General features: G+C 47.5%; 1 protein-coding gene across 3 annotated transcripts in view; it reads right to left on the reverse strand.

Moving 5' to 3' along the window:
- LOC106566890 (plexin-A1) overlaps positions 1–25,406 on the reverse strand; it is a 274,998-nt gene that overhangs the window by 97,483 nt on the left and 152,109 nt on the right. For all 3 annotated transcript variants that reach the window (XM_014135443.2, XM_014135442.2, XM_045693144.1), the window contains exon 4: positions 14,983–15,114. In XM_014135443.2, the coding sequence (XP_013990918.1) occupies positions 14,983–15,114 (132 nt within the window). The remainder of the gene's footprint in view (positions 1–14,982; positions 15,115–25,406) is intronic.

Consider the following 25,406-nt stretch of genomic DNA (forward strand, 5'->3'; position numbering starts at 1 on the left):
ATCTCCATACTTCAGAGAGGAGGAACGTTTTAGCTCCATACTTCAGAGAGGAGTAACATTTTAGCTCCATACTTCAGTGAGGAGGAACGTTTTAGCTACATACTTCAGTAAGGAGGAACGTTTTAGCTCCATACTTCAGTAAGGAGGAACGTTTTAGCTCCATACCTCAGTAAGGAGGAACGTTTTAGCTCCATACTTCAGAGAGGAGGAACGTTTTAGCTCCATACTTCAGAGAGGAGGAACGTTTTAGCTCCATACTTTAAGGAGGAACGTTTTAACTCCATACCTCAGTAAGGAGGAACATTTTAGCTCTATACTTCAGTGAGGAGGTGTCACGTCCTGGCCAGTATATAAGGTTAATTGTTTTGTAGTTTGGTCAGGGCGTGGCAGGGGGTATTTGTTTTATGTGGTTCGGGGTGGTGTGTTTGTGTAAAGGGTGTTTGATTTAGTATTTCCGGGTTTTGGTTTATGTTTAGTTAATTCTATGGTTAGTCTAGTGTGTGTGTTTCTATGTTTGGTTGATTGGGGTTGGGACTCTCAGTTGAAGGCAGGTGTTGTCTATCTGCCTTTGATTGAGAGTCCCATATATTAGGGTGTGTTTGTATGTGTTATTTGTGGGGTGATTGTTCTGTGCTTAGCCGTGTGCCTAGTCAGACTGTTATTGTCGTTAGTTTTTCGTGTTTGTTATTTTTGTATGTTCATTTTGAGAGTAATTAAAAATCAAGATGAGCATTCACGTACCTGCTGCGTTTTGGTCCTCATTCACCGACAACAACCGTGACAGAATCACCCACCACCAAAGGACCAAGCAGCAGAGGAAGGAGCAGACGGAGTTCGAGTTGGACTGGCGGGAGAAGTGGACTTGGGAGGAAGTTCTGGACGGGGCCGGACCCTGGCATCAGGCTGGGGATTATCGCCGCCCGCAGTGGGAAATTGAGGCAGCCAAGGCAGAGAGGCGGTGGTACGAGGCCAGAGTGGACGCGCTGAAGGAGATGCACGAGAGGCACCCCCAAGAATTTTTTTTGGGGGGGCACACGGGTAGTTTGGCTAGGCGTAAGAAGAGCCGGAAGCCAGCTACCCGTGGTTATATGGAGGAGCGTATGGGGTGGAGAGCGCTATGTTTCGCTGAGGAGCGCACTATCTCACCCATACGCACGCACAGTCCGGTGCGCATTATTCCAGCCCCTCGCAGGTGCCGTGCTAGAGCGGGCATCCAGCCTGGTAGGAGGATGCCTGCGCAGCGCATCTGGTCGCCGGTACGCCTCCGAGGACCAGGCTACCCAACTCCCGCTCTACGCACGGCTACCATCAGGCCCCTGCACAGCCCAGTCTGCCCTGTACGAGCACCCCGCACGTACAGGGTTACTAGTTCCATCCAGCCAAGGCGGGTTGTGCAGGAGGTAAGATCTAGACCGACTGTGCGCCTCCATAGCCCTGGGTTTCCAGCTCCTGTCTCTCGTGCGGACCCGGAAGTGCGTCAACCCAGTCCGACTCGTCCTGTTCCCGCTCCCCGCACTAGCCTGGAGGTGAGTGTTCATAAGCTGGTATATCCGGTACCAGCACCACGCACCAGGATTATAGTGCGTCAGCCCGCCAGTCAACAGTCATCATCAGAGCTGCCCGCCAGTCAACAGTCATCATCAGAGCTGCCCGCCAGTCAACAGTCTTCATCAGAGCTGCCCGCCAGTCAACAGTCTTCATCAGAGCTGCCCGCCAGTCAACAGTCTTCATCAGAGCTGCCCGCCAGTCAACAGTCATCATCAGAGCTGCCCGCCAGTCAACAGTCATCATCAGAGCTGCCCGCCAGTCAACAGTCATCGTCAGAGCTGCCCGCCAGTCAACAGTCATCGTCAGAGCTGCCCGCCAGTCAACAGTCATCGTCAGAGCTGCCCGCCAGTCAACAGTCGCCAGAGCTGCCCGCCAGTCAACAGTCGCCAGAGCTGCCCGCCAGTCAACAGTCGCCAGAGAGGCCAGACTGCGCTGAACTGCCGGAGTGGCCAGACTGCCCTGAACTGCCGGAGTGGCCAGACTGCCCTGAACTGCCGGAGTGGCCAGACTGCCCTGAACTGCCGGAGTGGCCAGACTGCCCTGAACTGCCGGAGTGGCCAGACTGCCCTGAACTGCCGGAGTGGCCAGACTGCCCTGAACTGCCGGAGTGGCCAGACTGCGCTGAACTGCCGGAGTGGCCAGACTGCCCTGAACTGCCGGAGTGGCCAGACTGCCCTGAACTGCCGGAGTGGCCAGACTGCCCTGAACTGCCGGAGTGGCCAGACTGCCCTGAACTGCCGGAGTGGCCCGAGTGGCCAGACTGTCCCGAACTGCCAGACTGCCCAGACCGTCCCGAACTGCCAGACTGCCCAGACTGTCCCCCGGCGATGCCAGACTGGCCCGACTGCCCCTCGGCGATGCCAGAGTGGCCCGACAGCCTGGAACGGCCGGAACCAGATCCACCTCCAGAAATAGGTGGGTTGGGGAGGGGGGGTGTCGCACAGTGCCGTCGTTGACGGCAGCCACCCTCCCTTCCCTCCCTTTAGAAAAGGGGACTTTTTGTTGGTGTTGCTTGGGGTTATTTTTTGTTAAGGTGCTTCTGGGGTAGCACCTTTAAGGGGGGGGTACTGTCACGTCCTGGCCAGTATATAAGGTTAATTGTTTTGTAGTTTGGTCAGGGCGTGGCAGGGGGTATTTGTTTTGTGGTTCGGGGTGGTGTGTTTGTGTAAAGGGTGTTTGATTTAGTATTTCCGGGTTTTGGTTTATGTTTAGTTAATTCTATGGTTAGTCTAGTGTGTGTGTTTCTATGTTTGGTTGATTGGGGTTGGGACTCTCAGTTGAAGGCAGGTGTTGTCTATCTGCCTTTGATTGAGAGTCCCATATATTAGGGTGTGTTTGTATGTGTTATTTGTGGGGTGATTGTTCTGTGCTTAGCCGTGTGCCTAGTCAGACTGTTATTGTCGTTCGTTTTTCGTGTTTGTTATTTTTGTATGTTCATTTTGAGAGTAATTAAAAATCAAGATGAGCATTCACGTACCTGCTGCGTTTTGGTCCTCATTCACCGACGACAACCGTGACAGGAGGAACGTTTTAGCTCCATACTTCAGTGAGGAGGAACGTTTTAGCTCCATACTTCAGAGAGGAGGAACGTTTTAGCTCCATACCTCAGTAAGGAGGAACGTTTTAGCTCCATACTTCAGAGAGGAGGAACGTTTTAGCTCCATACTTCAGAGAGGAGGAACGTTTTAGCTCCATACTTCAGAGAGGAGGAACGTTTTAGCTCCATACTTCAGAGAGGAGGAACGTTTTAGCTCCATACTTTAAGGAGGAACGTTTTAGCTCCATACTTCAGTAAGGAGGAACGTTTTAGCTCCATACTTCAGAGAGGAGGAACGTTTTAGCTCCAGTGAGGACAGCTTGTTACTGCTCTAACCGCCCAGTTTAATACACCTCCATGGTCAACAGCAGGAGCTATGCACCGCCGCACGCTGCTACCATAGCAACAAAACCAGATCGTTGTGGGTTTAAGGAGTCTAACCAAGCTTAGCATTGGGTTAAAGACAATGTCCCAGCTATTCAAGAAGAACGTCCCATAGTTAGTCTATTCTTCTGGTAAGCTCATTGATGGGAGAAAGAACACTTTCTTTTCAAATGCACACATTCTCGTACTAACTCAGCACCTAACAGGATAGAACACACATTAGATTATGCGAGGAAGCACACATGCACGGCAGGCAAATCAACTCCAAACCAGAGTCACGTTGATCCTCTCAACTATATTAAGATGTCCGCCTCACAAATCAGATTTCAGTCAGCTGATACTTCCTGCCTTTTTCAGTGAAAGAAGAGAGAACAAACTCCACATCAAACAGAGACCTTCAAATAGCTGCTATTAACTTCCTGTGCTGACAGAGCTAACATATCTCCACTCTACTATACCTGAATCAATACCACCATCTTCTCTTCATTACAACAGTCTACTCTCTGTGTAAGCCCTGTGATGACCAATTACTACCAATGAGTCACATTATGTCACCATTTTAATCTGCTCTATGGGACAATAAAACATGTCTTTTTTTCATTTTTTTTATTACCACTATAATGACATCCTGTACATCAGGGAACATGACTTCAGTCAGAACATCATTGATTCTGGTATATAATTCAGATAACCCATGCATAGATTCAGTACATTAGAAACAAGACCCTGTCCATGACAGCTGGGGTCAAGGATGATCATACATAAGGTCGATTTAACATTCTTCTCCTGAGAAAACTTCAGTCCTGCGTTGGACTAACCCAGCTCTCCTCTGCGTGTCTTTATTGTCAGAACAACAGAGAAGAACTGCCGTGTATAAATCTAATGCATGCTAAGCAGAATTTCTCTCCTCGCAGCTGAACAGACAGTTTTATGTTTCTCTCCGGTCCCAGCGTTTACAGTGGGGAGATGTACGATGGGCTATCTGGAACTTTTAATGAACTGAATATGGGGAAGGGTAAATTGCTCTGTCAGCTTGGGAAATTGAGTTTTGATGTTTGAGGCACAACACAGGCCTTCCACAATGGCATTTCTATTATCCAATGAGGAGAGACAAATAGAGAAAATGAAGGAGGGGATAGGTAGGACAAACAGAGTCTCTCTCTCTCTCTCTCTCTCTCTCTCTCTCTCTCTCTCTCTCTCTCTCTCTCTTACCGACCCTTATGCTCCTGAAAACACAATGGTTAACATGGCACAGGGGAATGGTTTACACACCCGTCTCAAACTGATTTATCTGGAACCCTGTCCCTATAGGAACTAATAGGACAAATAAAAAGTGAGATTAAGGCCCCGCTGGCTGGATTAGCCCCAGTTTGGGAGTATTCCATTAAACAGGTATTGGGAATGAAACACCCCACAATCAGGTCATTTACAGTTTGGGGAGATAATGATGTTTTAATCCATCACACCTGCCGGACACCCTCAGGAGACAAGATGATGTATGAAACAGTGAGACTCATATTATTCACATGGATTAGATATGCTTCCGTCCCCAATGATGAATACATACATGTGGTGCCTTTCCCATCTCAACACTAAAGGAGAACAGTCCCCTTCAGCGGTCCCCTGGGAACTCTAAACCTTCACCGCAGGTTGAGTCTCCAATGCCGCCCTGCTCCTTATATAGCGCAATATCCGTTGACCTATTCAAAAGTAGTGCACTATATAGGGAATAGTGTGTCATTTGGGACGCAGCCTCAGTGCCCGGGAACAATACAACCCCCTCTCTGTAGCTCCATGCTTCTCAGTTGCCCTGTGATAATAGTAGGTCATAGTAATACTAGGTAATAGTAATACCATGTCATAATATGTCATAACAGCTGACATTACTTGTCATACCCTGTCATAATATGGTCATAACACTGTCATGACCCATATATTTACACATGGATGATATATATTGTGTTATTTTATGGCTGGTTATGACACCTACATAAGAGTGTCAAAACCCAAATGTATTCAAATGTGTTATTTCCCTGCCAAGAAGATTCCTTTCATTTGAAAGTTGGTTACACATTCCTGGTGTAATAGAATGTGTGGGTTTATGTAGGCGTCATAACCAGCCATAAAATAACACAATATATGTCACAACACGTCTAAATATATGGGTCATGACAGTGCTTTGACCATACTTTAACATGCAACATGTTATGTCAGCTGTTATGACATGGTTAGGACTGTGTCATAACATGTTATTACACAAGATGTCAAGTAAAGTGTTACCTAATACCGTTATGTATCATGCTGCGTCTTCGGTAGCTTAGTGGGGCACTATGCAAAGAACCCGGCAATTGTTGTCTTAAAACCCACACAGACATATACTCCTTCACACACACACACACACACACACACACACACACACACACACACACACACACACACACACACACACACACACACACACACACACACACACACACACACACACACACACACACACACACAGACACACACACACACACACACAGCTTTACACTCCCCACATACACACACACAGATACACACACACACACACACACACACACACACACACACACACACACACACACACACACAGTCATGCTACCAGGCTCGTTATGATTGCTACATACTGCACAGTTTAAACACGTGCCCCCCAATCCCCCTTCCCTGATAAATGTGTAAATATTGGACTATAAATTGTACCTTCCTGTATTATACTGATGCTAAAACGTTTATTCTATTCTACTGAGCCATTTACTTTATGTTCCTGTTCTTATCTTGTATTATTTCTTATTGTTGTTGCATTGTCGAGAAGGAACCTGCAAGTAAGCATTTCGTTGGGCGGTGTATACCATGTGTATCCTGTACATACCACTAATAAAACTGGAAACTTGAAATTATGTGAAGCCACACTCCCATTATTTGAAGAGTTGCATTATGGGCCCTAAAAGCACAGAAATAGTGTCCACTGCTTGTATACTTCCAATTCAGGAACTTTTGGCATACTAACTATATCCATACTATGACAAATAAGCATATTACATACTCAATCTAGGTCACAAATACTACAGTTAGTGCGGCTAGCATGAGTATTCGAACACAGCTTAAGTGTAAAACTCCATTCCACAGCTGAGGTAAGATTCTATCCATCTCTTTAGCTGGCGGCTGTTTCTGAGAGAATAGCCATCACTCAGATCTCCTCCTAGAGAGGGAGAGAGAGAGGGGGGGAGAGGGTGAGAGAGGGAGCGAGAGGAAGAAAAGGAGGGGGAGGGAGCGAGGAGAGAAAAGAGAGAAGCTCCCCAAAGGCATGAGGACCATTGACTCCTTCAGCAGGAGGAGGTGGAGACTTTAAAAGAGGAGATAGAGAGAGTAGGAGAAAGAGAGAAATATCGTCAAACCAATTAATTTCCCCACCTCTCCTCATCACTCTTTCCCTTTCCCTATATGTGTGTGTGTGTGTGTGTGTGTGTGTGTGCGTGCGTGCGTGCGTGCGTGCGTGCGTGCGTGTGTGTGTGTGTGTGTGGGTGCAGGTGCGGGTGAGAGGGAGCTGTGTGCAAAGCAGTTTGGAGCTGGCTCTGAATCCCAGATTCATTCAGCACCTTGGCTGTCTGTCACTGCTGCCTGTTCAGATGCTAAAACCAGTCAAATGTGATCTGCTTCTATATATAGCAGAGACAGGACAACACACACACCAGGCTGTCTTTGGGGACAGTGAGAGTTCATATTGGTCTTTATTTTTGCCACTGTCAAGGCTGAGCCAAAATGAGGTGGTTGAACTAGGCCCTATGGGGTGAGATCTCATCTGACTCACCCCAGGAATGAGGCCATGGCCAGGGAACAGCCTGAGGAGAGTAGGCCATGGCCAGGGAACAGCCTGAGGAGAGTAGGCCATGGCCAGGGAACAGCCTGAGGAGAGTAGGCCATGGCCAGGGAACAGCCTGAGGAGAGTAGGCCATGGCCAGGGAACAGCCTGAGGAGAGTAGGCCATGGCCAGGGAACAGCCTGAGGAGAGTAGGCCATGGCCAGGGAACAGCCTGAGGAGAGCAGGCCGTGGATATCTGTACTTCCATTTATCACCCTAACATGCATGGACATCTGGATGACATAGGTAACGTACCAGTGGGCCATCCATGCTCATCTATAATACACAGCCTTGAGTTAATAAATCATAGGACCAGCTGCAATGGAAGTCCCCCATAATGGTAATCATATTCATAATATTATGACACCCCCAAAAAATCTCCAATGTGACCAATGAGATTTCTTCTAGCACCACTGTAGCAGATGTAGTGAGGGAATGTGTGAGTGTACAGTATGTACAGTACACTGCTGGGAGTTAGGGAGAGGTGTAGAGGACAAGGTCAGGTCCTCTGGGGCAGGGGCTAGCTGCAGTACGAAAAGAAGGGAGAGGGGAGACTATATACAGTAACTAAGTGGAGTCAGTGTGCTGATGGTCCTCTGGGGCAGGGGCTAGCTGCAGTACGAAAGGAAGGGAGAGGGGAGACTATATACAGTAACTAAGTGGAGTCAGTGTGCTGATGGTCCTCTGGGGCAGGGGCTAGCTGCAGTACGAAAGGAAGGGAGAGGGGAGACTATATACAGTAACTAAGTGGAGTCAGTGTGCTGATGATCCTCTGCTCCAGCAGAGCTACTAGGCTCAGAGGTCCCCTCCCTCTCCCAGACTCCCGCTAAACCACACTGGGCATAACTACTGCTGCTACCCAGGGAAAGACCTTGATTCACACGACCTAACCCCCACAGCAGAGATCAATGCAACGCAAGTGCCGTGACATCACCATGTGGTAAATTCCTTTCTCGACCAGGGCTCTCTAACTGCTCCTGGAGAGCTACCGTCCTGTAGGTTTTCACAGCCTAATCTAGAGCACCTGATTCTAATAATTAGAGCCAGGTTAGTTACAACTGGGGTTGGACAGAAGACCTGCAGGACGGTAGCTCTCCAAGAACAGGGTTGGAGAGCCCTGTTCTAGACCAATAAGAAAGAGAGTTCCAAACCTCTACAGTGAGGGAAAAAAGTATTTGATCCCCTGCTGATTTTGTACGTTTGCCCACTGACAAAGAAATGATCAGTCTATAATTTTAATGGTAGGTTTATTTGAACAGTGAGAGACAGAATAACAACAAAATAATCCAGAAAAACGCATGTCAAAAATGTTATAAAATGAGTTGCATTTTAATGAGGGAAATAAGTATTTGACCCCTCTGCAAAACATGACTTAGTACTTGGTGGCAAAACCCTTGTTGGCAATTACAGAGGTCAGACGTTTCTTGTAGTTGGCCACCAGGTTTGCACACATCTCAGGAGGGATTTTGTCCCACTCCTCTTTGCAGATCTTCTCCAAGTCATTAAGGTTTCGAGGCTGACGCTTGGCAACTCGAACATTCAGCTCCCTCCACAGATTTTCTATGGGATTAAGGTCTGGAGACTGGCTAGGCCACTCCAGGACCTTAATGTGCTTCTTCTTGAGCCACTCCTTTGTTGCTTTGGCCGTGTGTTTTGGGTCATTGTCATGCTGGAATACCCATCCACGACCCATTTTCAATGCCCTGGCTGAGGGAAGGAGGTTCTCACCCAAGATTTGACGGTACATGGCCCCGTCCATCATCCCTTTGATGCGATGAAGTTGTCCTGTCCCTTTAGCAGAAAAACACTCCCAAAGCATAATGTTTCCACCTCCATGTTTGACGGTGGGGATGGTTCTCTTGGGGTCATAGGCAGCATTCCTCCTCCTCCAAACACGGCGAGTTGAGTTGATGGCAAAGAGCTCCATTTTGGTCTCATCTGACCACAACACTTTCACCCAGTTGTCCTCTGAATCATTCAGATGTTCATTGGCAAACTTCAGACGGGCATGTATATGTGCTTTCTTGAGCAGGGGGACCTTGCGGGCGCTGCAGGATTTCAGTCCTTCACGGCATAGTGTATTACCAATTGTTTTCTTGGTGACTATGGTCCCAGCTGCCTTGAGATCATTGACAAGATCCTCCCGTGTAGTTCTGGGCTGATTCCTCACCGTTCTCATGATCATTGCAATTTTGATTTTAAACAGCGTTTGACATGCTTCTAAGTACGGTAATGGAACATTTTGACTTTTTGTGTCTCGAAATGAGCTCGCGCGTTACCCTTTGGATAGTGACCTGAACGCACGAACAAAACAGAGGTGTTTGGACATAACTATAGATTATTTCGAACAAAAACAACATTTCTTGTGGAAGTAGCAGTCCTGGGAGTGCATTCTGACGAAGATCAGCAAAGGTAATACAATATGTATAATACTAATTCTGAGTTTAGTTTGCCCCGAACTTGGCGGGTGTCTGAATAGCTCACCGTGATGGCTGAGCTATGTACTCAGAATATTGAAAAATGTGCTTTCGCCGAAAAGCTATTTTAAAATCTGACACAGCGATTGCATAAAGGAGTTCTGTATCTATAATTCTTAAAATAATTGTTATGTATTTTGTCAACGTTTATGATGAGTATTTTTGTAAATTCACCTGAAGATTTTGGTGGGAATACATTTTCTGAACATCACGCGCCAATGTAAAAAGCTGTTTTTGGATATAAATATGAACTTGATTGAACAAAACATACATGTATTGTATAACATAATGTCCTAGGAGTGTCATCTGATGAAGATCATCAAAGGTTAGTGCTTCATTTAGCTGTGTTTTGGTTTTTATTGACATATATGCTTGCTTGGAAAATGGCTGTGTGATTATTTTTGTATATGTACTCTCCTAAAATAATCTAATGTTTTGCTTTCACTGTAAAGCCTTTTTGAAATCGGACAACGCGGTTGGATTCAGGAGAGGTTTATCTTTCAAATGGTGTAAAATAGTCGTATGTTTGAAAAATTTAAATTATTGGATTTTTGAGGTTTTTGTATTTCGCGCCATGCGGTCCCATTGGCTGTTGGCTAGGGGTTCTGCTAGCGGAACGCCTAGATGTAAGAGGTTTAAGCCCTGTATTGATGCTTTTCCTGTTTGATAGTTCGTCGCAGGGCATAGCAGGATTTCTTGTAAGCTTCCGGATTAGAGTCCCGCACCTTGACAGCGGTAGCTCTACCCTTTAGCTCAGTGCGAATGTTGCCTGTAATCCATGGCTTCTGGTTGGGGTATGTACGTACAGTCACTGTGGGGACGACGTCCTCGATGCACTTATTGATAAAGCCAGTGACTGATGTGGTGTACTCCTCAATGCCATCGAAAGAATCCCGGAACATGTTCCAGTCTGCGATAGCAAAACAGTCCTGTAGTTTAGCTCTGCTTCATCTGACCACTTTTTTATAGACCGAGTCACTGGTGCTTCCTGCTTTAATTTTTGTTTGTAAGCAGGAATCAGGAGGACAGAGTTGTGGTTGCATTTACCAAATGGAGTGCGAGGGAGAGCTTTGTACGCGTCTCTGTGTGTGGAGTACAGGTGATATAGAATTTTTTCCCCTCTGGTTGCACATTTAACATTTTGATAGAGATTTGGTAGAACTGATTTAACCTGTTAGGGCTAGGGGGCAGTATTGACACGGCTGGATAAAAAAACATACCCGATTTAATCTGGTTACCACTCCTACCCAGTAACTAGAATATGCATATACTTATTACATATGGATAGAAAACACCCTAACTTTTCTAAAACTGTTTGAATGGTGTCTGTGAGTATAACAGAACTCATTTGGCAGGCAAAACCCTGAGACATTTTCTGACAGGAAGTGGATACCTGATGTGTTGTATTACCTTTAAACCTATCCCATTGAAAAACACAGGGGCTGAGGAATATTTTGGCACTTCCTATTGCTTCCACTAGATGTCACCAGCCTTTACAAAGTGTTTTGAGTCTTCTGGAGGGAGATCTGACCGAACAAGAGCCATGGAACGATGATGGCCCATTAGACACCTGGCGCGCGAGTTCATGTTGGGTACCCTCGTTCCAATACGTTATAAAAGAGTATGCATTCGTCCACCTTGAATATTATTCATGTTCTGGTTAAAAAAGGCCCTAATGATTTATGCTATACAACGTTTGACATGTTTGAACGAACGTAAATATATTTTTTCCCCTCGTTCATGACGAGAAGTCCGGCTGGCTTAGATCATGTGCTAACAAGACGGAGATTTTTGGACATAAATGATGAGCTTTTTTGAACAAAACTACATTCGTTATGGACCTGTGATACCTGGAAGTGACATCTGATGAAGAGAATCAAAGGTAATGGATTATTTACATAGTATTTTCGATTTTAGATCTCCCCAACATGACGTCTAGTCTGTATCGCAACGCGTATTTTTCTGGGCGCAGTGCTCAGATTATTGCAAAGTGTGATTTCCCAGTAAGGTTATTTTTAAATCTGGCAAGTTGATTGCGTTCAAGAGATGTAAATCTATAATTCTTTAAATGACAATATAATATTTTACCAATGTTTTCTAATTTTAATTATTTAATTTGTGACGCTGACTTGACTGCCGGTTATTGGAGGAAACGATTTCCTCAACATCAATGCCATAGTAAAACGCTGTTTTTGGATATAAATATGAACTTGATAGAACTAAAAATGCATGCATTGTCTAACATAATGTCCTAGGAGTGTCATCTGATGGAGATTGTAAAAGGTTAGTGCATCATTTTAGCTGGTTTTATGGTTTTGGTGACCCTGTCTTTGAATTGACAAAACATTACACACAACTCTTGTAAATGTACTGTCCTAACATACTCTAAATGTATGCTTTCGCCGTAAAACCTTTTTGAAATCGTAAAACGTGGTTAGATTAAGGAGATGTTTATCTTTCAAAGGGTGTAAAATAGTTGTATGTTTGAAAAATTTGAATTTTGACATTTATTTGGATTCAAATTTGCCGCTCTTGAAATGCACCTGCTGTTGATGGAGTGCACCACGGGTGGCACGCTAGCGTCCCACCTAGCCCATAGAGGTTAAGTTCCCCTGCATTAAAGTCTCCTGCCACTAGGAGCGCCGCCTCTGGGTGAGTGGTTTCCTGTCTGCTTAATTCCTTATACAGCTGACTGAGTGCGGTCTTCGTGCCAGCATCTGTCTGTGGTGGTAAATAAACAGCCACGAAAAGTATAGCTGAAAACTCTCTAGGCAAGTAGTGTGGCCTGCAATTTATCACAAGAGCAAAATCTAGAGACTTCCTTAGATTTCGTGCACCAGCTATTGTTTACAAATATGCACAGACCGCCCTCCCCCTCGTCTTACCGGAGTGTGCTGTTCTATCTTGCCGGTGCAGCGTATAACGTTGGCAAGTAGTATTGACGGTAACGGCAGCTTTCCCACTCGCCTTCTCCGGGCCTTCTCTGGGTCTAAGGAATGGTCTGCCTATCCATATGAGAGACGCAGACTCAGTAACCTCAGTCTTTAATGAACACTCATCTCTTCAGAAGGTCCTATGATTGAGTGTAGTCTGGCCCTGGGTTGCGAAGGCAAACGGCAAGACACTGGAGTGACGAACCGCCCCTGCTGTCTTTACCTGGCCGGCTCCCCTCTCTCCACTGGGATTCTCTGCCTCTTACCATATTACAGGGGCTGAGTCACTGGTGCTCTTCCATGCCGTCCAAAGGCGTCATGTCTTGACAGGCTTTGAGTCACTGGCGTGATCTTCCTGTCCGGTTTTGCACCCCCTAGGGCTCGTGTGGTGGAGGAGATCTTTGTGGGATATACTCTCTCTCTGTCTCTCTCTCTCTGTCTGTCTCTCTCTCTCTCTCTCTGACTGTCTCTCTCTCTCTCTCTCTCTCTGTCTGTCTCTCTCTCTCTCTCTCTCGTCTCTCTCTGTCTCTCTCTCTCTCTGTCTCGCTCTCTCTCTCTGTCTCTCTCTCTCTGTCTCTCTGTCTCTCTCTGTCTCGCTCTCTCTCTGTCTCGCTCTGTCTCGCTCTCTCTGTCTCACTCTCTCTGTCTCTCTCTCTCGCTCTCTCTCAGGACCTGAGCCCCAGGACCATGCCTCAGGACTACCTGGCCTGACGGCTAGTTATTGTCCCGGTCCTCAGTTCACCTGGTTGTGCTGATGATCTAGTTTCTGCTGTTCTACCTGCAGCTATGTAACCCTGACCTGTTCACCAGATGTGCTACCCTGAACATCTTGGAGAACGATCTGGCCTTGATGGCCATGTACTCTTATAATCTCCACTCGGCACAGCCAGAAGAGGACTGGCCATCCCTCAGAGGCTGGTTCCTCTCTAGGTTTGTTCCTAGGTTCCTGCCTTTCTAGGGAGTTTTTCCAAGCCACCTTGCTTCTACATCGGCATTGATTGCTGTTTGGGGTTTTAGGCTGGGTTTCTGTACAGCACTTTGTGACATCAGCTGATGTAAATAGGGCTTTATAAATACATTTGATTTGATTTAAACGGTACTGGGTGATTTTCCTCAGAGAACAAACACCGTGTTTGTGGCAGAGACGTCCCACCTGGATATAGCCCACCTCTCAAATCATTTGATGGAAAATGGCTATTGATATTCAGTCATCACTTTCTGGGGTTGTCGGGTGGGAATACAGCCGGAGAGGGCTGCAGGCGGGTGGCGTTACGATGGGGTGCATTGGTAACCCATCTGTCTGTCCCATAACTAAGGCATCATCAGGAATAGAGAGTGTCACAGAGCCAGGCAGTGTCAAAGAGCTTGACAGTCCTTACCCTGTTACCTCATGTCACTCTGCCTCAGAGCACACACCTACAGGTCTGCTCTGACAGGGTAGATAGACATCTATCATTAACTCAACTGTACAGGTGTCTGAGTGGGAGGACAGAGCAGGCTAAGACGGGGGTTGGGACTGAGGAGAGGGTGGGTGGGGCTGAAGGGAGGGGAAGGAGGCCACGGGGTGTTAAATAGCAATCCAGAGGAGAGCGAGGGGGCCGTTTCAATTTAAACCTCAGAGATGAATCCTTAGCAGTAAGCCCAGTGGCCTTCTTATCTCTCATCACCCTGCTAACCATTCTGATAGAGAGAGAGAGGCTGGGATAGAGGGGTGGGGGGGGGGGGTCTTCCAGTAATAATGGAGGAAACGTCTTTAATGAGTGAGACGAGGACCTCCAATTTGAGCTTAGGGGAGAAACCACATGAAAGAAAAGAGAGAGCAGGGAGAAAAGGAGAAGGGTACAAATAACTGGAGTAGAGGAGGAAAGGGAAGAGGGGAGAATTCCCTTTCCATTGGTGCTTTGGCAGGGCTAAAAGGAGGGGATTTATTCCATCAAAGGGGATCAGAGAGACCCCTCTCCTGTTCTGTTGCCTGTGATGACTGGGGGGAGGAACATGTGTGAGGGAAGAGGGTGCTGGGCAGGGGGGTGGAGGGGGGGGGTGGAGGTGGAGGCTCTGTATACTGGAAATCAAACACAACCAATCACATAGAGTGCTGGAGTGGCAGAAAAACACAGAGGAAGCACACACACACAACAATTAGGTTTGGTTTAGTGCCGTGAGAGTGTATGATTGTTTAAAAATGATCTAATATTCATATTATAGCGTGTGTGAAGCTTGTACCTGTTTGTCTGTGAGGGCATAGATGTGCTGGTAGTCTGGGCTGAAGAGCAGGTCTCTGTGGATGGGACTTCCCTCGCTCACCACCCCATTCTCATACAGCATGGCAGGGTGGTTGATAGAATTCACCAGGATCTGAAACACACAGGACAGAGACGTCATCACACTCACAGTACACTCACAGTACACTCACAGTACACTCACACTCGCAGTACACTCACACTCACAGTACACTCACACTCACAGTACACTCACAGTACACTCACAGTACACTCACACTCACAGCACACTCACAGTACACTCACAGTACACTCACACTCGCAGTACACTCACACTCACAGTACACTCACACTCACAGTACACTCACAGTACACTCACAGTACACTCACACTCGCAGTACACTCACAGTACACTCACAGTACACTCACAGTACACTCGCAGTACACTCGCAGTACACTCGCAGCACACTCACAGTACACTCACAGTACACTCACAGTACACTCACAGCACACTCACAGTACACTCACAGCACACTCACAGTACACTCACAGTACACTCACAGCACACTCACAGTACACTCACAGCACACTCACAGTACACTCACAGTACACTCACAGCACACTCACAGTACACTCACAGCACACTCACAGTACACTCACAGTACACTCACAGGCCAGGATAACACACAATCGCAATCAGCATTACAGTGAGAGGACAGGACACAGTCACCAGTACAGTGCAACACAGTCCATACTCTGGTACTGTACATGCTCTCAGGAAGGTTCAGGCAGGTCGTCTCTGTAATGGGGAGACTTTACACGGCCAAATAAAAGTGGATTGTGTGTAATGTCAGTGACAGAATGATAGAGCTCTGTGGAGCATCCCAACCACAACATAAAGCAAACCAAAGGCCTGACTGTCTATTTCTGCTCCACAACCATCAATCATTACACAACTTTACACGATGCTGCTGCTGCTCCACTCTCCCCAAAATAAACAACTCTCACACACACTCTCTCTATCACTCTGACTCTCTCTTCTCCTCTCTCTCTCTCACACACTCTCTCTATCACTCTGACTCTCTCTTCTCTCTCTCTCTCACACACACACTCTCTCTATCACTCTGACTCTCTCTTCTCCTCTCTCTCTCTCACACACTCTCTCTATCACTCTGACTCTCTCTTCTCTCTCTCTCTCACACACACACTCTCTCTATCACTCTGACTCTCTCTTCTCCTCTCTCTCTCTCACACACTCTCTCTATCACTCTGACTCTCTCTTCTTCTCTCTCTCTCACACACTCTCTCTATCACTCTGACTCTCTCTTCTCTCTCACACACACACTCTCTCTATCACTCTGACTCTCTCTTCTCCTCTCTCTCTCTCACACACACACCTCTCTCTATCACTCTGACTCTCTCTTCTTCTCTCTCTCCACACACACTCTCTCTATCACTCTGACTCTCTCCTCTCTCTCACACACACACTCTCTCTATCACTCTGACTCTCTCTTCTTCTCTCTCTCACACACACACACACACTCTCTATCACTCTGACTCTCTCCTCTCTCTCTCACACACACTCTCTCTATCACTCTGACTCTCTCTCCATCTCTCTCTCACACACACACTCTCTCTATCACTCTGACTCTCTCTCCATCTCTCTCTCACACACACTCTCTCTATCACTCTGACTCTCTCTTCTCTCTCTCTCACACACACTCTCTCTATCACTCTGACTCTCTCTTCTTCTCTCTCTCACACACACTCTCTCTATCACTCTGACTCTCTCTTCTCTCTCTCTCACACACTCTCTCTATCACTCTGACTCTCTCTTCTCTCTCTCACACACACACTCTCTCTATCACTCTGACTCTCTCTTCTTCTCTCTCTCTCACACACACTCTCTCTATCACTCTGACTCTCTCCTCTCTCTCTCACACACACTCTCTCTATCACTCTGACTCTCTCTTCTTCTCTCTCTCACACACACACACTCTCTATCACTCTGACTCTCTCCTCTCTCTCTCACACACACACTCTCTATCACTCTGACTCTCTCCTCTCTCTCTCTCACACACACTCTCTCTATCACTCTGACTCTCTCCTCTCTCTCTCACACACTCTCTCTATCACTCTGACTCTCTCTTCTTCTCTCTCTCTCTCACACACACTCTCTCTATCACTCTGACTCTCTCTCCATCTCTCTCTCACACACACACTCTCTCTATCACTCTGACTCTCTCTTCTTCTCTCTCTCACACACACTCTCTCTATCACTCTGACTCTCTCTTCTCTCTCTCTCACACACACTCTCTCTATCACTCTGACTCTCTCTTCTTCTCTCTCTCTCTCACACACACTCTCTCTATCACTCTGACTCTCTCTTCTTCTCTCTCTCTCACACACACACTCTCCCTATCACTCTGACTCTCTCTTCTTCTCTCTCTCTCACACACACACACTCTCCCTATCACTCTGACTCTCTCTCCTCTCTCTCTCACACACACACTCTCCCTATCACTCTGACTCTCTCTTCTTCTCTCTCTCTCTCTCACACACACACTCTCTCTATCACTCTGACTCTCTCTTCTTCTCTCTCTCTCACACACACACACTCTATCACTCTGACTCTCTCTTCTCTCTCTCTCTCGTTCTCTCTCTTTCCTCTCTCTCTCACACACACACTCTCTCTCTATCACTCTGACTCTCTCTTATTCTCTCTCGTTCTCTCTCTCTCACACACACACTCTCTCTATCACTCTGACTCTCTCTTCTTCTCTCTCTCGTTCTCTCTCTCACACACACACTCTCTATCACTCTTCTTCTCTCTTCTTCTCTCTCTCTTCTTCTCTCTCTCTCCTCTCTCTCTCACACACACACTCTCTCTATCACTCTCTCTCTTCTTCTCTCTCTCTCCTCTCTCTCTCACACACACACACTCTCTATCTATCACTTCGACTCTCTCCTCTCTCTCCCACACACACACACACACACACACACACACACACACACACACACACACACACACACACACACACACACACACACACACACACACACACACACACACACACACACACACACACACACCTCTATCGTCACTGACCAACTGTTCCATTTCTGCACAGCTGAAAGTTAAAATTCGTCCATCTTCCTCATGTTACGGTGTTATTACAAAGGAATGATGTGAGCATTGTAATGGCTGATGCATGCAGGGATGATCATTTCCAACAGAATACCTAATAAGAATGATCTGCATCAAACCAGGTACTCAGCAAGTACTCAAAAGATCACAACAAGGGTCTAATACATATTCAGCTATTCTGCCTCCAGAAATGCCTCCCTGTACAGTAAAACGTCTTTGTATAATAATAATCAATCAGAGTTGTGTTGCCCTTTGACTGGTTGCCAGGGGCAAGCAGCAGCTATTACTGGCTGAATGTACTGCTGTGTTTGTCCTTACAGTGCAGAAGTCAGCCTGATCTCCACAGTGTGTTCTGTCCCACTGGAGTCCTGCCTGGCTGTAGATAACATAACCACACACTGCTAGACCCTGGCAGACCCTGCTGCCCAGGGTCTAGTGGACAATACAAGCATTTAGCTAACGTACTGCAGCGGGCCTATGAGCCTTTATTTTAAGGTGGGTGGGGGGGCTAACTCACTAAAACAAATGGTCCTTGGATAATAACAACAGCTGCCCCCCCTCCCCTCTACCTTTGTGGGTATATTGATGTGAGGTTCGGGGAGCATGACCTCCCTGTCCCCTCGTATTTCAGGCTCTAATGATGTACCCAGGCCGCGTGCCAGGTCAGCCTGATTAATAGCCCGCCTTGTCTCTACCTCTCTCCCTCGCTGCCTGGGCACTGGGGAGGACACTACCTGACTGGGCCTGACCATACCACAATACTACCACCTCTTCCAGAGAGGACTGGCAGAGGAGAGGGGAGGAGGGGAGGGTGAGTAGAGAGGAGAAGAGAGGAGAGGAATGGAGAAGAAAGGAGAGGAAAGGAGAGAAGAGAAGAGGAGAGGAAAGAAGATGAGGGGAGGAAAGGAGATGAGGGGAGGAGGGGAAAGGAGATGAGGGGAGGAGGGGAAAGGAGATGAGGGGAGGAGGGGAAAGGAGATGAGGGGAGGAGGGGAAAGGAGATGAGGGGAGGAGGGGAAAGGAGATGAGGGGGGAGGGGAAAGGAGATGAAGGAAAGGAGATGAGGGGAGGGCGAGAGAGCACACGCCCCACCTCCAAAGGCCCTCTGACATCAGTCAGGCTGCTCCTACTTTTAGGAAGTGCCCTGTAGCTTGGAACACAGCACATTGACGGGATTTGGGTCAAATGGTTCAGGAGGACACAGAGCCAGACCAGCATGCAACTTTATGGTCTTTAACTCCAGTCTCCCCAACACCTGCTATATAGTGCTGTATTCTTCAGAGGAGCTCCACAGTCAAGGGTCATCCAGTAGAATGTTCTGGAGCAGGAAGGGAGAGGGGGATGTTGAAGTGGCTAGCAGGCCTGGGATTTGTGGTCATGAGGCTTCTTCCCTCCCATCAAGATTCTCCCTACAGGACAAGTCACATTACAGAGTCAGTGAGCCAACGCTGATAATACCAAGGACACTGCATCCTTTCTCTCTCCTTCTGTCATCACTCTCTCTTTTTACACTTCTCTCCCTCTCTCTCTTCTCTTCCAGGGAGGCTGCCAAAACGTGATCAGAAAATTCACTTCAGGTTGGAAGAGGGAGGGGAAGGGGAGGGACGGAGGGGGGACTGATGCTGTGTCCTATAACTTTAATGAATGGGAATCAGCAGGCAAGGTTACAGCAGAGGGAACAAACAGGAAGCTGAAGGCACCTCTTTCCTCTCCCCTGATTCATGCTGTACTCTCTCTCCCCTACTCTACACTAACTTCTCTCCCTGTTGCTAGGTAGAATATTCTACTTCCAGCATAAGGAATTGCCCAGAAGGAATATAGAACATCTCGCCCTCCCCCTCTACTTTTACTTAAGAGGGACCCCTATGGTTAACAATTAGCCCAAGCTATAATTGAGTATAATGCATGTGCAATGATGGGAATAACTGGCCTCCCTCCATACATTTACTATACAACTGTAGCGCAAAGATATCTCTCAGTTCAATATCCTGGTCTGAGCGCAGGTCTCCTAGGCACGCACGCACGCACACACACACACACACACACACACACAGCCAGGTCCGTGCTGAGAGAGAAGAGCGCTCCACAGATTACTCAACAATAGCCTCTTGAACACGAGCCAGGAGTTTTGCGAGAGGGAGAGTGGATAAATTCACTGCATTCAAGTCGGTCTCGTCTCATAAAGGTGTCGAGAGATATGGAGTGGGGGGGGCGGTGAGCAAGACAAAAACAAATTCAATCCCCCCCCCAGGCTGGAGGCTTTAAACATGGCGAGCGGCAGCCACACTTATTGCTGTTGTCATACAGTACATAACACTCACAGTAGATACCATGTTACTGGTGCTCAATCACAAGGACAGGTCACAGCATTCCACTGCTCTACTGTTACAACCATCTACCTCCACCGCTCCACTTCAACACCTGTCTGACGTTCAACCTGACGTCCTTTTCACCTGGAGGTGAAACACACACACACACACACACACACACACACACACACACACACACACACACACACACACACACACACACACACACACACACACACACACACACATGTTTGTTTTACTATCCTAGTGGAGACCAAACAATTGATTCCCATTCAAAATCCTATTTTCCCTAACTCCTAACTTTTAACCTGTCTGGGCTAGGGGGCAGTATTTTCACGGCCGGATGAAAAACGTACCCAATTTAAACAGGTTACTACTCTGGCCCAGAAACTAGAATATGCATATTATTAGTAGATTTGGATAGAAAACACTCTGCCGTTTCTAAAACTGTTTGAATGGTGTCTGTGAGTATAACATAACTCATATGGCAGGCAAAAACCTGAGAAAAAGTCAACCAGGAAGTGGAGGATCTGAGAATTGTAGTTCTTCTTTATAGTCCCTTTCGAAACTACAGTATCTGTGGGGTTACGTTGCACCTCCTAATGCTTCCATTGGCTGTCTAAAGCCTTCAGAAAGTGGTTTGAGCATTCTCCTGTCACTGGGCAGATAATAGGAGCTCAGTTCCTGAGTGGACTGCCTGGCAACAAAGGGATTGGATATGCACGGTCACGCGAGCACACTGTTCCTTCTTTTTCTCTTTGAATGAATACACTATTGTCCGGTTGGAATATTATTGCAATTTTACGTTAAAAATACCATAAAGATTGATTTTAAACAGCGTTTGACATGCTTCTAAGTACGGTAATGGAACATTTAACTTTTCGTCTCTGGTTCCGCGCTCGCGCGTTATGCCTTTGGATAAGTGATCTGTACGCACGAACAAAACGGAGGTATTTGGACATAAATATGGATTATTTGGAACAAAAACAACATTTCTTGTGGAAGTAGCAGTCCTGGGAGTGCATTCTGATGAAGATCAGCAAAGGTAAGAGAATATTTCTAATACTAATTCTGAGTTAAGGTTGCCCCGAACTTGACGGGTGTCTGTATCGCTCACCGTGATGGCTGAGCTATGTACTTAGAATATTGAAAAATGTGCTTTCTCTGTAAAGCTATTTTAAAATCTGACACAGCGGTTGCATCCAGGGGTAGTCTATCTATAATTCTTTAAATAATTGTTATATATTTTGTCAACGTTTATGATGAGTATTTTTGTAAATTGATGTGCACATTCACCGGCCGTTTTGGTGAGAATACATTTTCTGAACATCACGCGCCAATGTAAAATGCTGTTTTTGGATATAAATATGAACTTTATCGAACAAAACATACATGTATTGTGTAACATAATGTCCTAGGAATGTCATCTGATGAAGATCGTCAAAGGTTAGTGCTTCATTTAGCTGTGTTTTGGGTTTTATTGTCACATGTCCTTGCTTGGAAAATGGCTGTGTGATTATCTTTGTCTATGTACTCTCCTAACATAATCTAATGTTTTGCTTTCGCTGTAAAGCCTTTTTGAAATCGGAAAATGTGGTTAATATCAAGGAGAAGTGTATCTTTAAAATGGTGTAAAATAGTTGTATGTTTGAGAAAGCTGAATTATGACATTTTGTTGTTTTTGAATTTGCCGCCCTGATATTTCACTGACTGTGTCCCGCAGGTGGGACGCTAGCGTCCCACGTAGCCCATAGAAGTTAACCTAACCTTAACCCTGACCCTAAACCTAACTCCTAACCCTTAACCCTTAACCTAAACCCTAAACCTAACTTCTAACCCTAACCTTTAACCTAACCTTAACCTTAACCCTGACCCTAAACCTAACTCCTAATCCTAACCTTTAACCTAACCTTAACCCTAAACCTAACTCCTAATCCTAACCTTTAACCTAACCTTAACCCTAAACCTAACTCCTAACCCTAACCTTTAGTAAACCCAAAAACACATATACACACAGAGACATACGCACGCACGCACACACACACACACACACACACACACACGCACACACACACACACACACACACACACACACACACACACACACACACACACACACACACACACACACACACACACACACACACACACACACACAGAGGCAGGGTTTTACTGACTTGCCTAGTTAAATAAAGGTTAAATAAATACAAATACAAAGAATTACCAGAGAGCAGAGAACAACAGACTATACAGGATTAAATCAACATGGATTACCAGAGAGCAGAGAACAACAGACTATACAGGATTAAATCAACATGAATTACCAGAGAGCAGAGAACAACAGACTATACAGGATTAAATCAACATGGATTACCAGAGAGCAGAGAACAACAGACTATACAGGATTAAATCAACATGGATTACCAGAGAGCAGAGAACAACAGACTATACAGGATTAAATCAACATGGAACAGTCTGCACTGCTGAGCCCTCACATCTACTGTAAGTACAGTTGTGTAATGCATGGCAGGTGTTCCTAAGGTACAACACTCCTCAATCTGTTTTATGGTAGTGGGAGGGAGAGAGGGAGGGACGGAGGGTGGGAGGCAGGGAGAGTGGGAGGGAGGGAGGGACGGAGGGTGGGAGGGAGAGAGAGAGGGAGAGATGGAGGGTGGGAGGGAGAGTGGGAGGGAGGGAGAGAGGGAGGGACGGAGGGTGGGAGGGAGAGTGGGAGAGTGGGAGGGAGGGAGAGAGGGAGGGACGGAGGGTGGGAGGGAGAGAGAGAGAGAGGGAGAGATGGAGGGTGGGAGGGAGAGTGGGAGGGAGGGAGGGTGGGAGAGTGGGAGGGAGGGAGAGAGGGAGGGACGGAGGGTGGGAGGGAGAGTGGGAGAGTGGGAGGGAGGGAGAGAGGGAGGGACGGAGGGTGGGAGGCAGGGAGAGTGGGAGGGAGGGAGAGAGGGACGGAGGGTGGGAGGGAGAGAGAGAGGGAGAGATGGAGGGTGGGAGGGAGAGTGGGAGGGAGGGAGGGTGGGAGAGTGGGAGGGAGGGAGAGAGGGAGGGACGGAGGGTGGGAGGGAGGAGAGAGAGAGGGAGGGTGGGAGGGAGAGAGTGGGAGGAGAGGGAGGGTGGGAGGGAGAGAGGGAGGGACGGCGGGTGGGAGGGAGCTTCAGGAGAGTGGGAGGGAGGAAGGGCGGGTGGGCGGGAGGGAGGGAGGGTTAGGGCCAGGCTACTCCCCCCTCCTACTCCTTGGCTGTCCTCCTCCTCTTCCTCCTCTCTCTGTGAACTGTAGCTGATTGGAGGTGGAGGGGAAGTGAGGGATTAGATGATAAAATGAAAACAGAGAGGAGCATGAATGAAGTCCTCTCCCCCCTGCCGTGCTTACTGTATTGTGTGCTGTAAGCTAAGGGGCTGCTGCTGGTCTCCACATGAGTCAGGATTAAGGTCACGGTGAGTACACCAGCAGGTCCACCTTGGCTGCTCACAAGCCAACCAAACACCACCACAGCCTCAGAAAAAGGTCCTGTCTAATGCAACTCCAGATCATCTCGGCTGTCAGGTGGTGACATATCCAAATTAGAGGAGGTCAAGAGTGGGAGGGATCCAACCATGCACACGCTATAACAAAGCAGTAGTCAAGTGTCCCTTCTCCGCATTGGATCTTTATCCAGAGTCAAAGGGTAGGCTCATTCCACAGGGTAGGCTCATTCCACTTCTATTAGATTAGACTCTGTGAGCGGAGAGGAGGAAGGGGAGGGGGTATTCTGACAGTACAGAATACAGGAAACTAGCGGTGTGGTCGCCATGCAACACAACACCAGGCAGGAAATACCTGCAGAGATTAAGACAAGTGAATGACAGGTGCTTTGTCATGAGATCCATCCCTGCCGCCTCCCTCTCCTCACTTCCTTCCTCCCTCCCTACCCTCCCTCCCTCCCCCTCCCTCCTTCCATCCCTGCCGCCTCCCTCTCCTCCCTCCCTCCCTCCCTCCCTCCCTCCCTCCCTCCCTCCCTCCCTCCCTCCCTCCCTCCCTCCCTCCCTCCCTCCCTCCCTCCCTACACTCCCTACCCTCCCTCCCTCCCCCTCCTTCCATCCCTGCCGCCTCCCTCTCCTCCCTCCCTCTCCTCCCTCCCTCCCTTCCTCCCTCCCTACCCCTCCCTCCTTCCATCCCTGCTGCCTCCCTCCCTCCCTCCCTCTCCTCCCTCCCTATGTCCCCCCTCCCTGCCTGTCCTGAGTCCATGCCAGACACTACAGCAGCAGCCAGTGACCCTTCAAATCCCAGTTGTAGGAAATCTATTTACTCTGGCTTGGAGTGGACACCGTGAGACATTTGGCTAATGAAATCAAACAGGGGCACTTCCCAGATGAGACTGGAACCAATTTCATTATGCCCCCAGCGCTGTGCTATGGGCTGCCCCCTGTGCTTCCTGCCGCACCATCAACATGTTGGGCTGGGGTGATGATGAGGATCCATACCGAGGCTGGGCTCAAGTGTAATAGTTGATATTATGTCACTTTTGCCCCCTGTTCTGACTATCGTCATCTTTGCACTTACAGAAAAAACACGGTATCAATGTAATTATTTAAAAATACCTCGCAAAGCATCAACAAAGCTCGCTTAAAAATCCCCACTCAACGCCCCCGAAGCTCACTCAATGTTTGTCAAACTATTAAGACAACTGTTAAATTCAATGAGCCAAAACCATCAAACAGTATATATGGTTATTAAAGTGATCAAGCCCACTGTTAGACATCGTGTAGAATGATGACCCCTGGTGCTACTGTCTGTCTCAGTCTGCGTGTGACCCTTCCTTTCTGGAGGACGTCCAGAGTATCACACACACCTGCTGACTGCACAGTCTGCATCTCCTCCTCTGTGCCACCACTACGCACCGGCACACGCACACACACGCACACGTGCATACGCACGCACGCACACGCAAGCACACAAAC

The sequence above is a fragment of the Salmo salar genome, chromosome ssa13 (genome assembly GCF_905237065.1).
Source record: "Salmo salar chromosome ssa13, Ssal_v3.1, whole genome shotgun sequence".
NCBI classification, from domain to species: domain Eukaryota; kingdom Metazoa; phylum Chordata; class Actinopteri; order Salmoniformes; family Salmonidae; genus Salmo; species Salmo salar.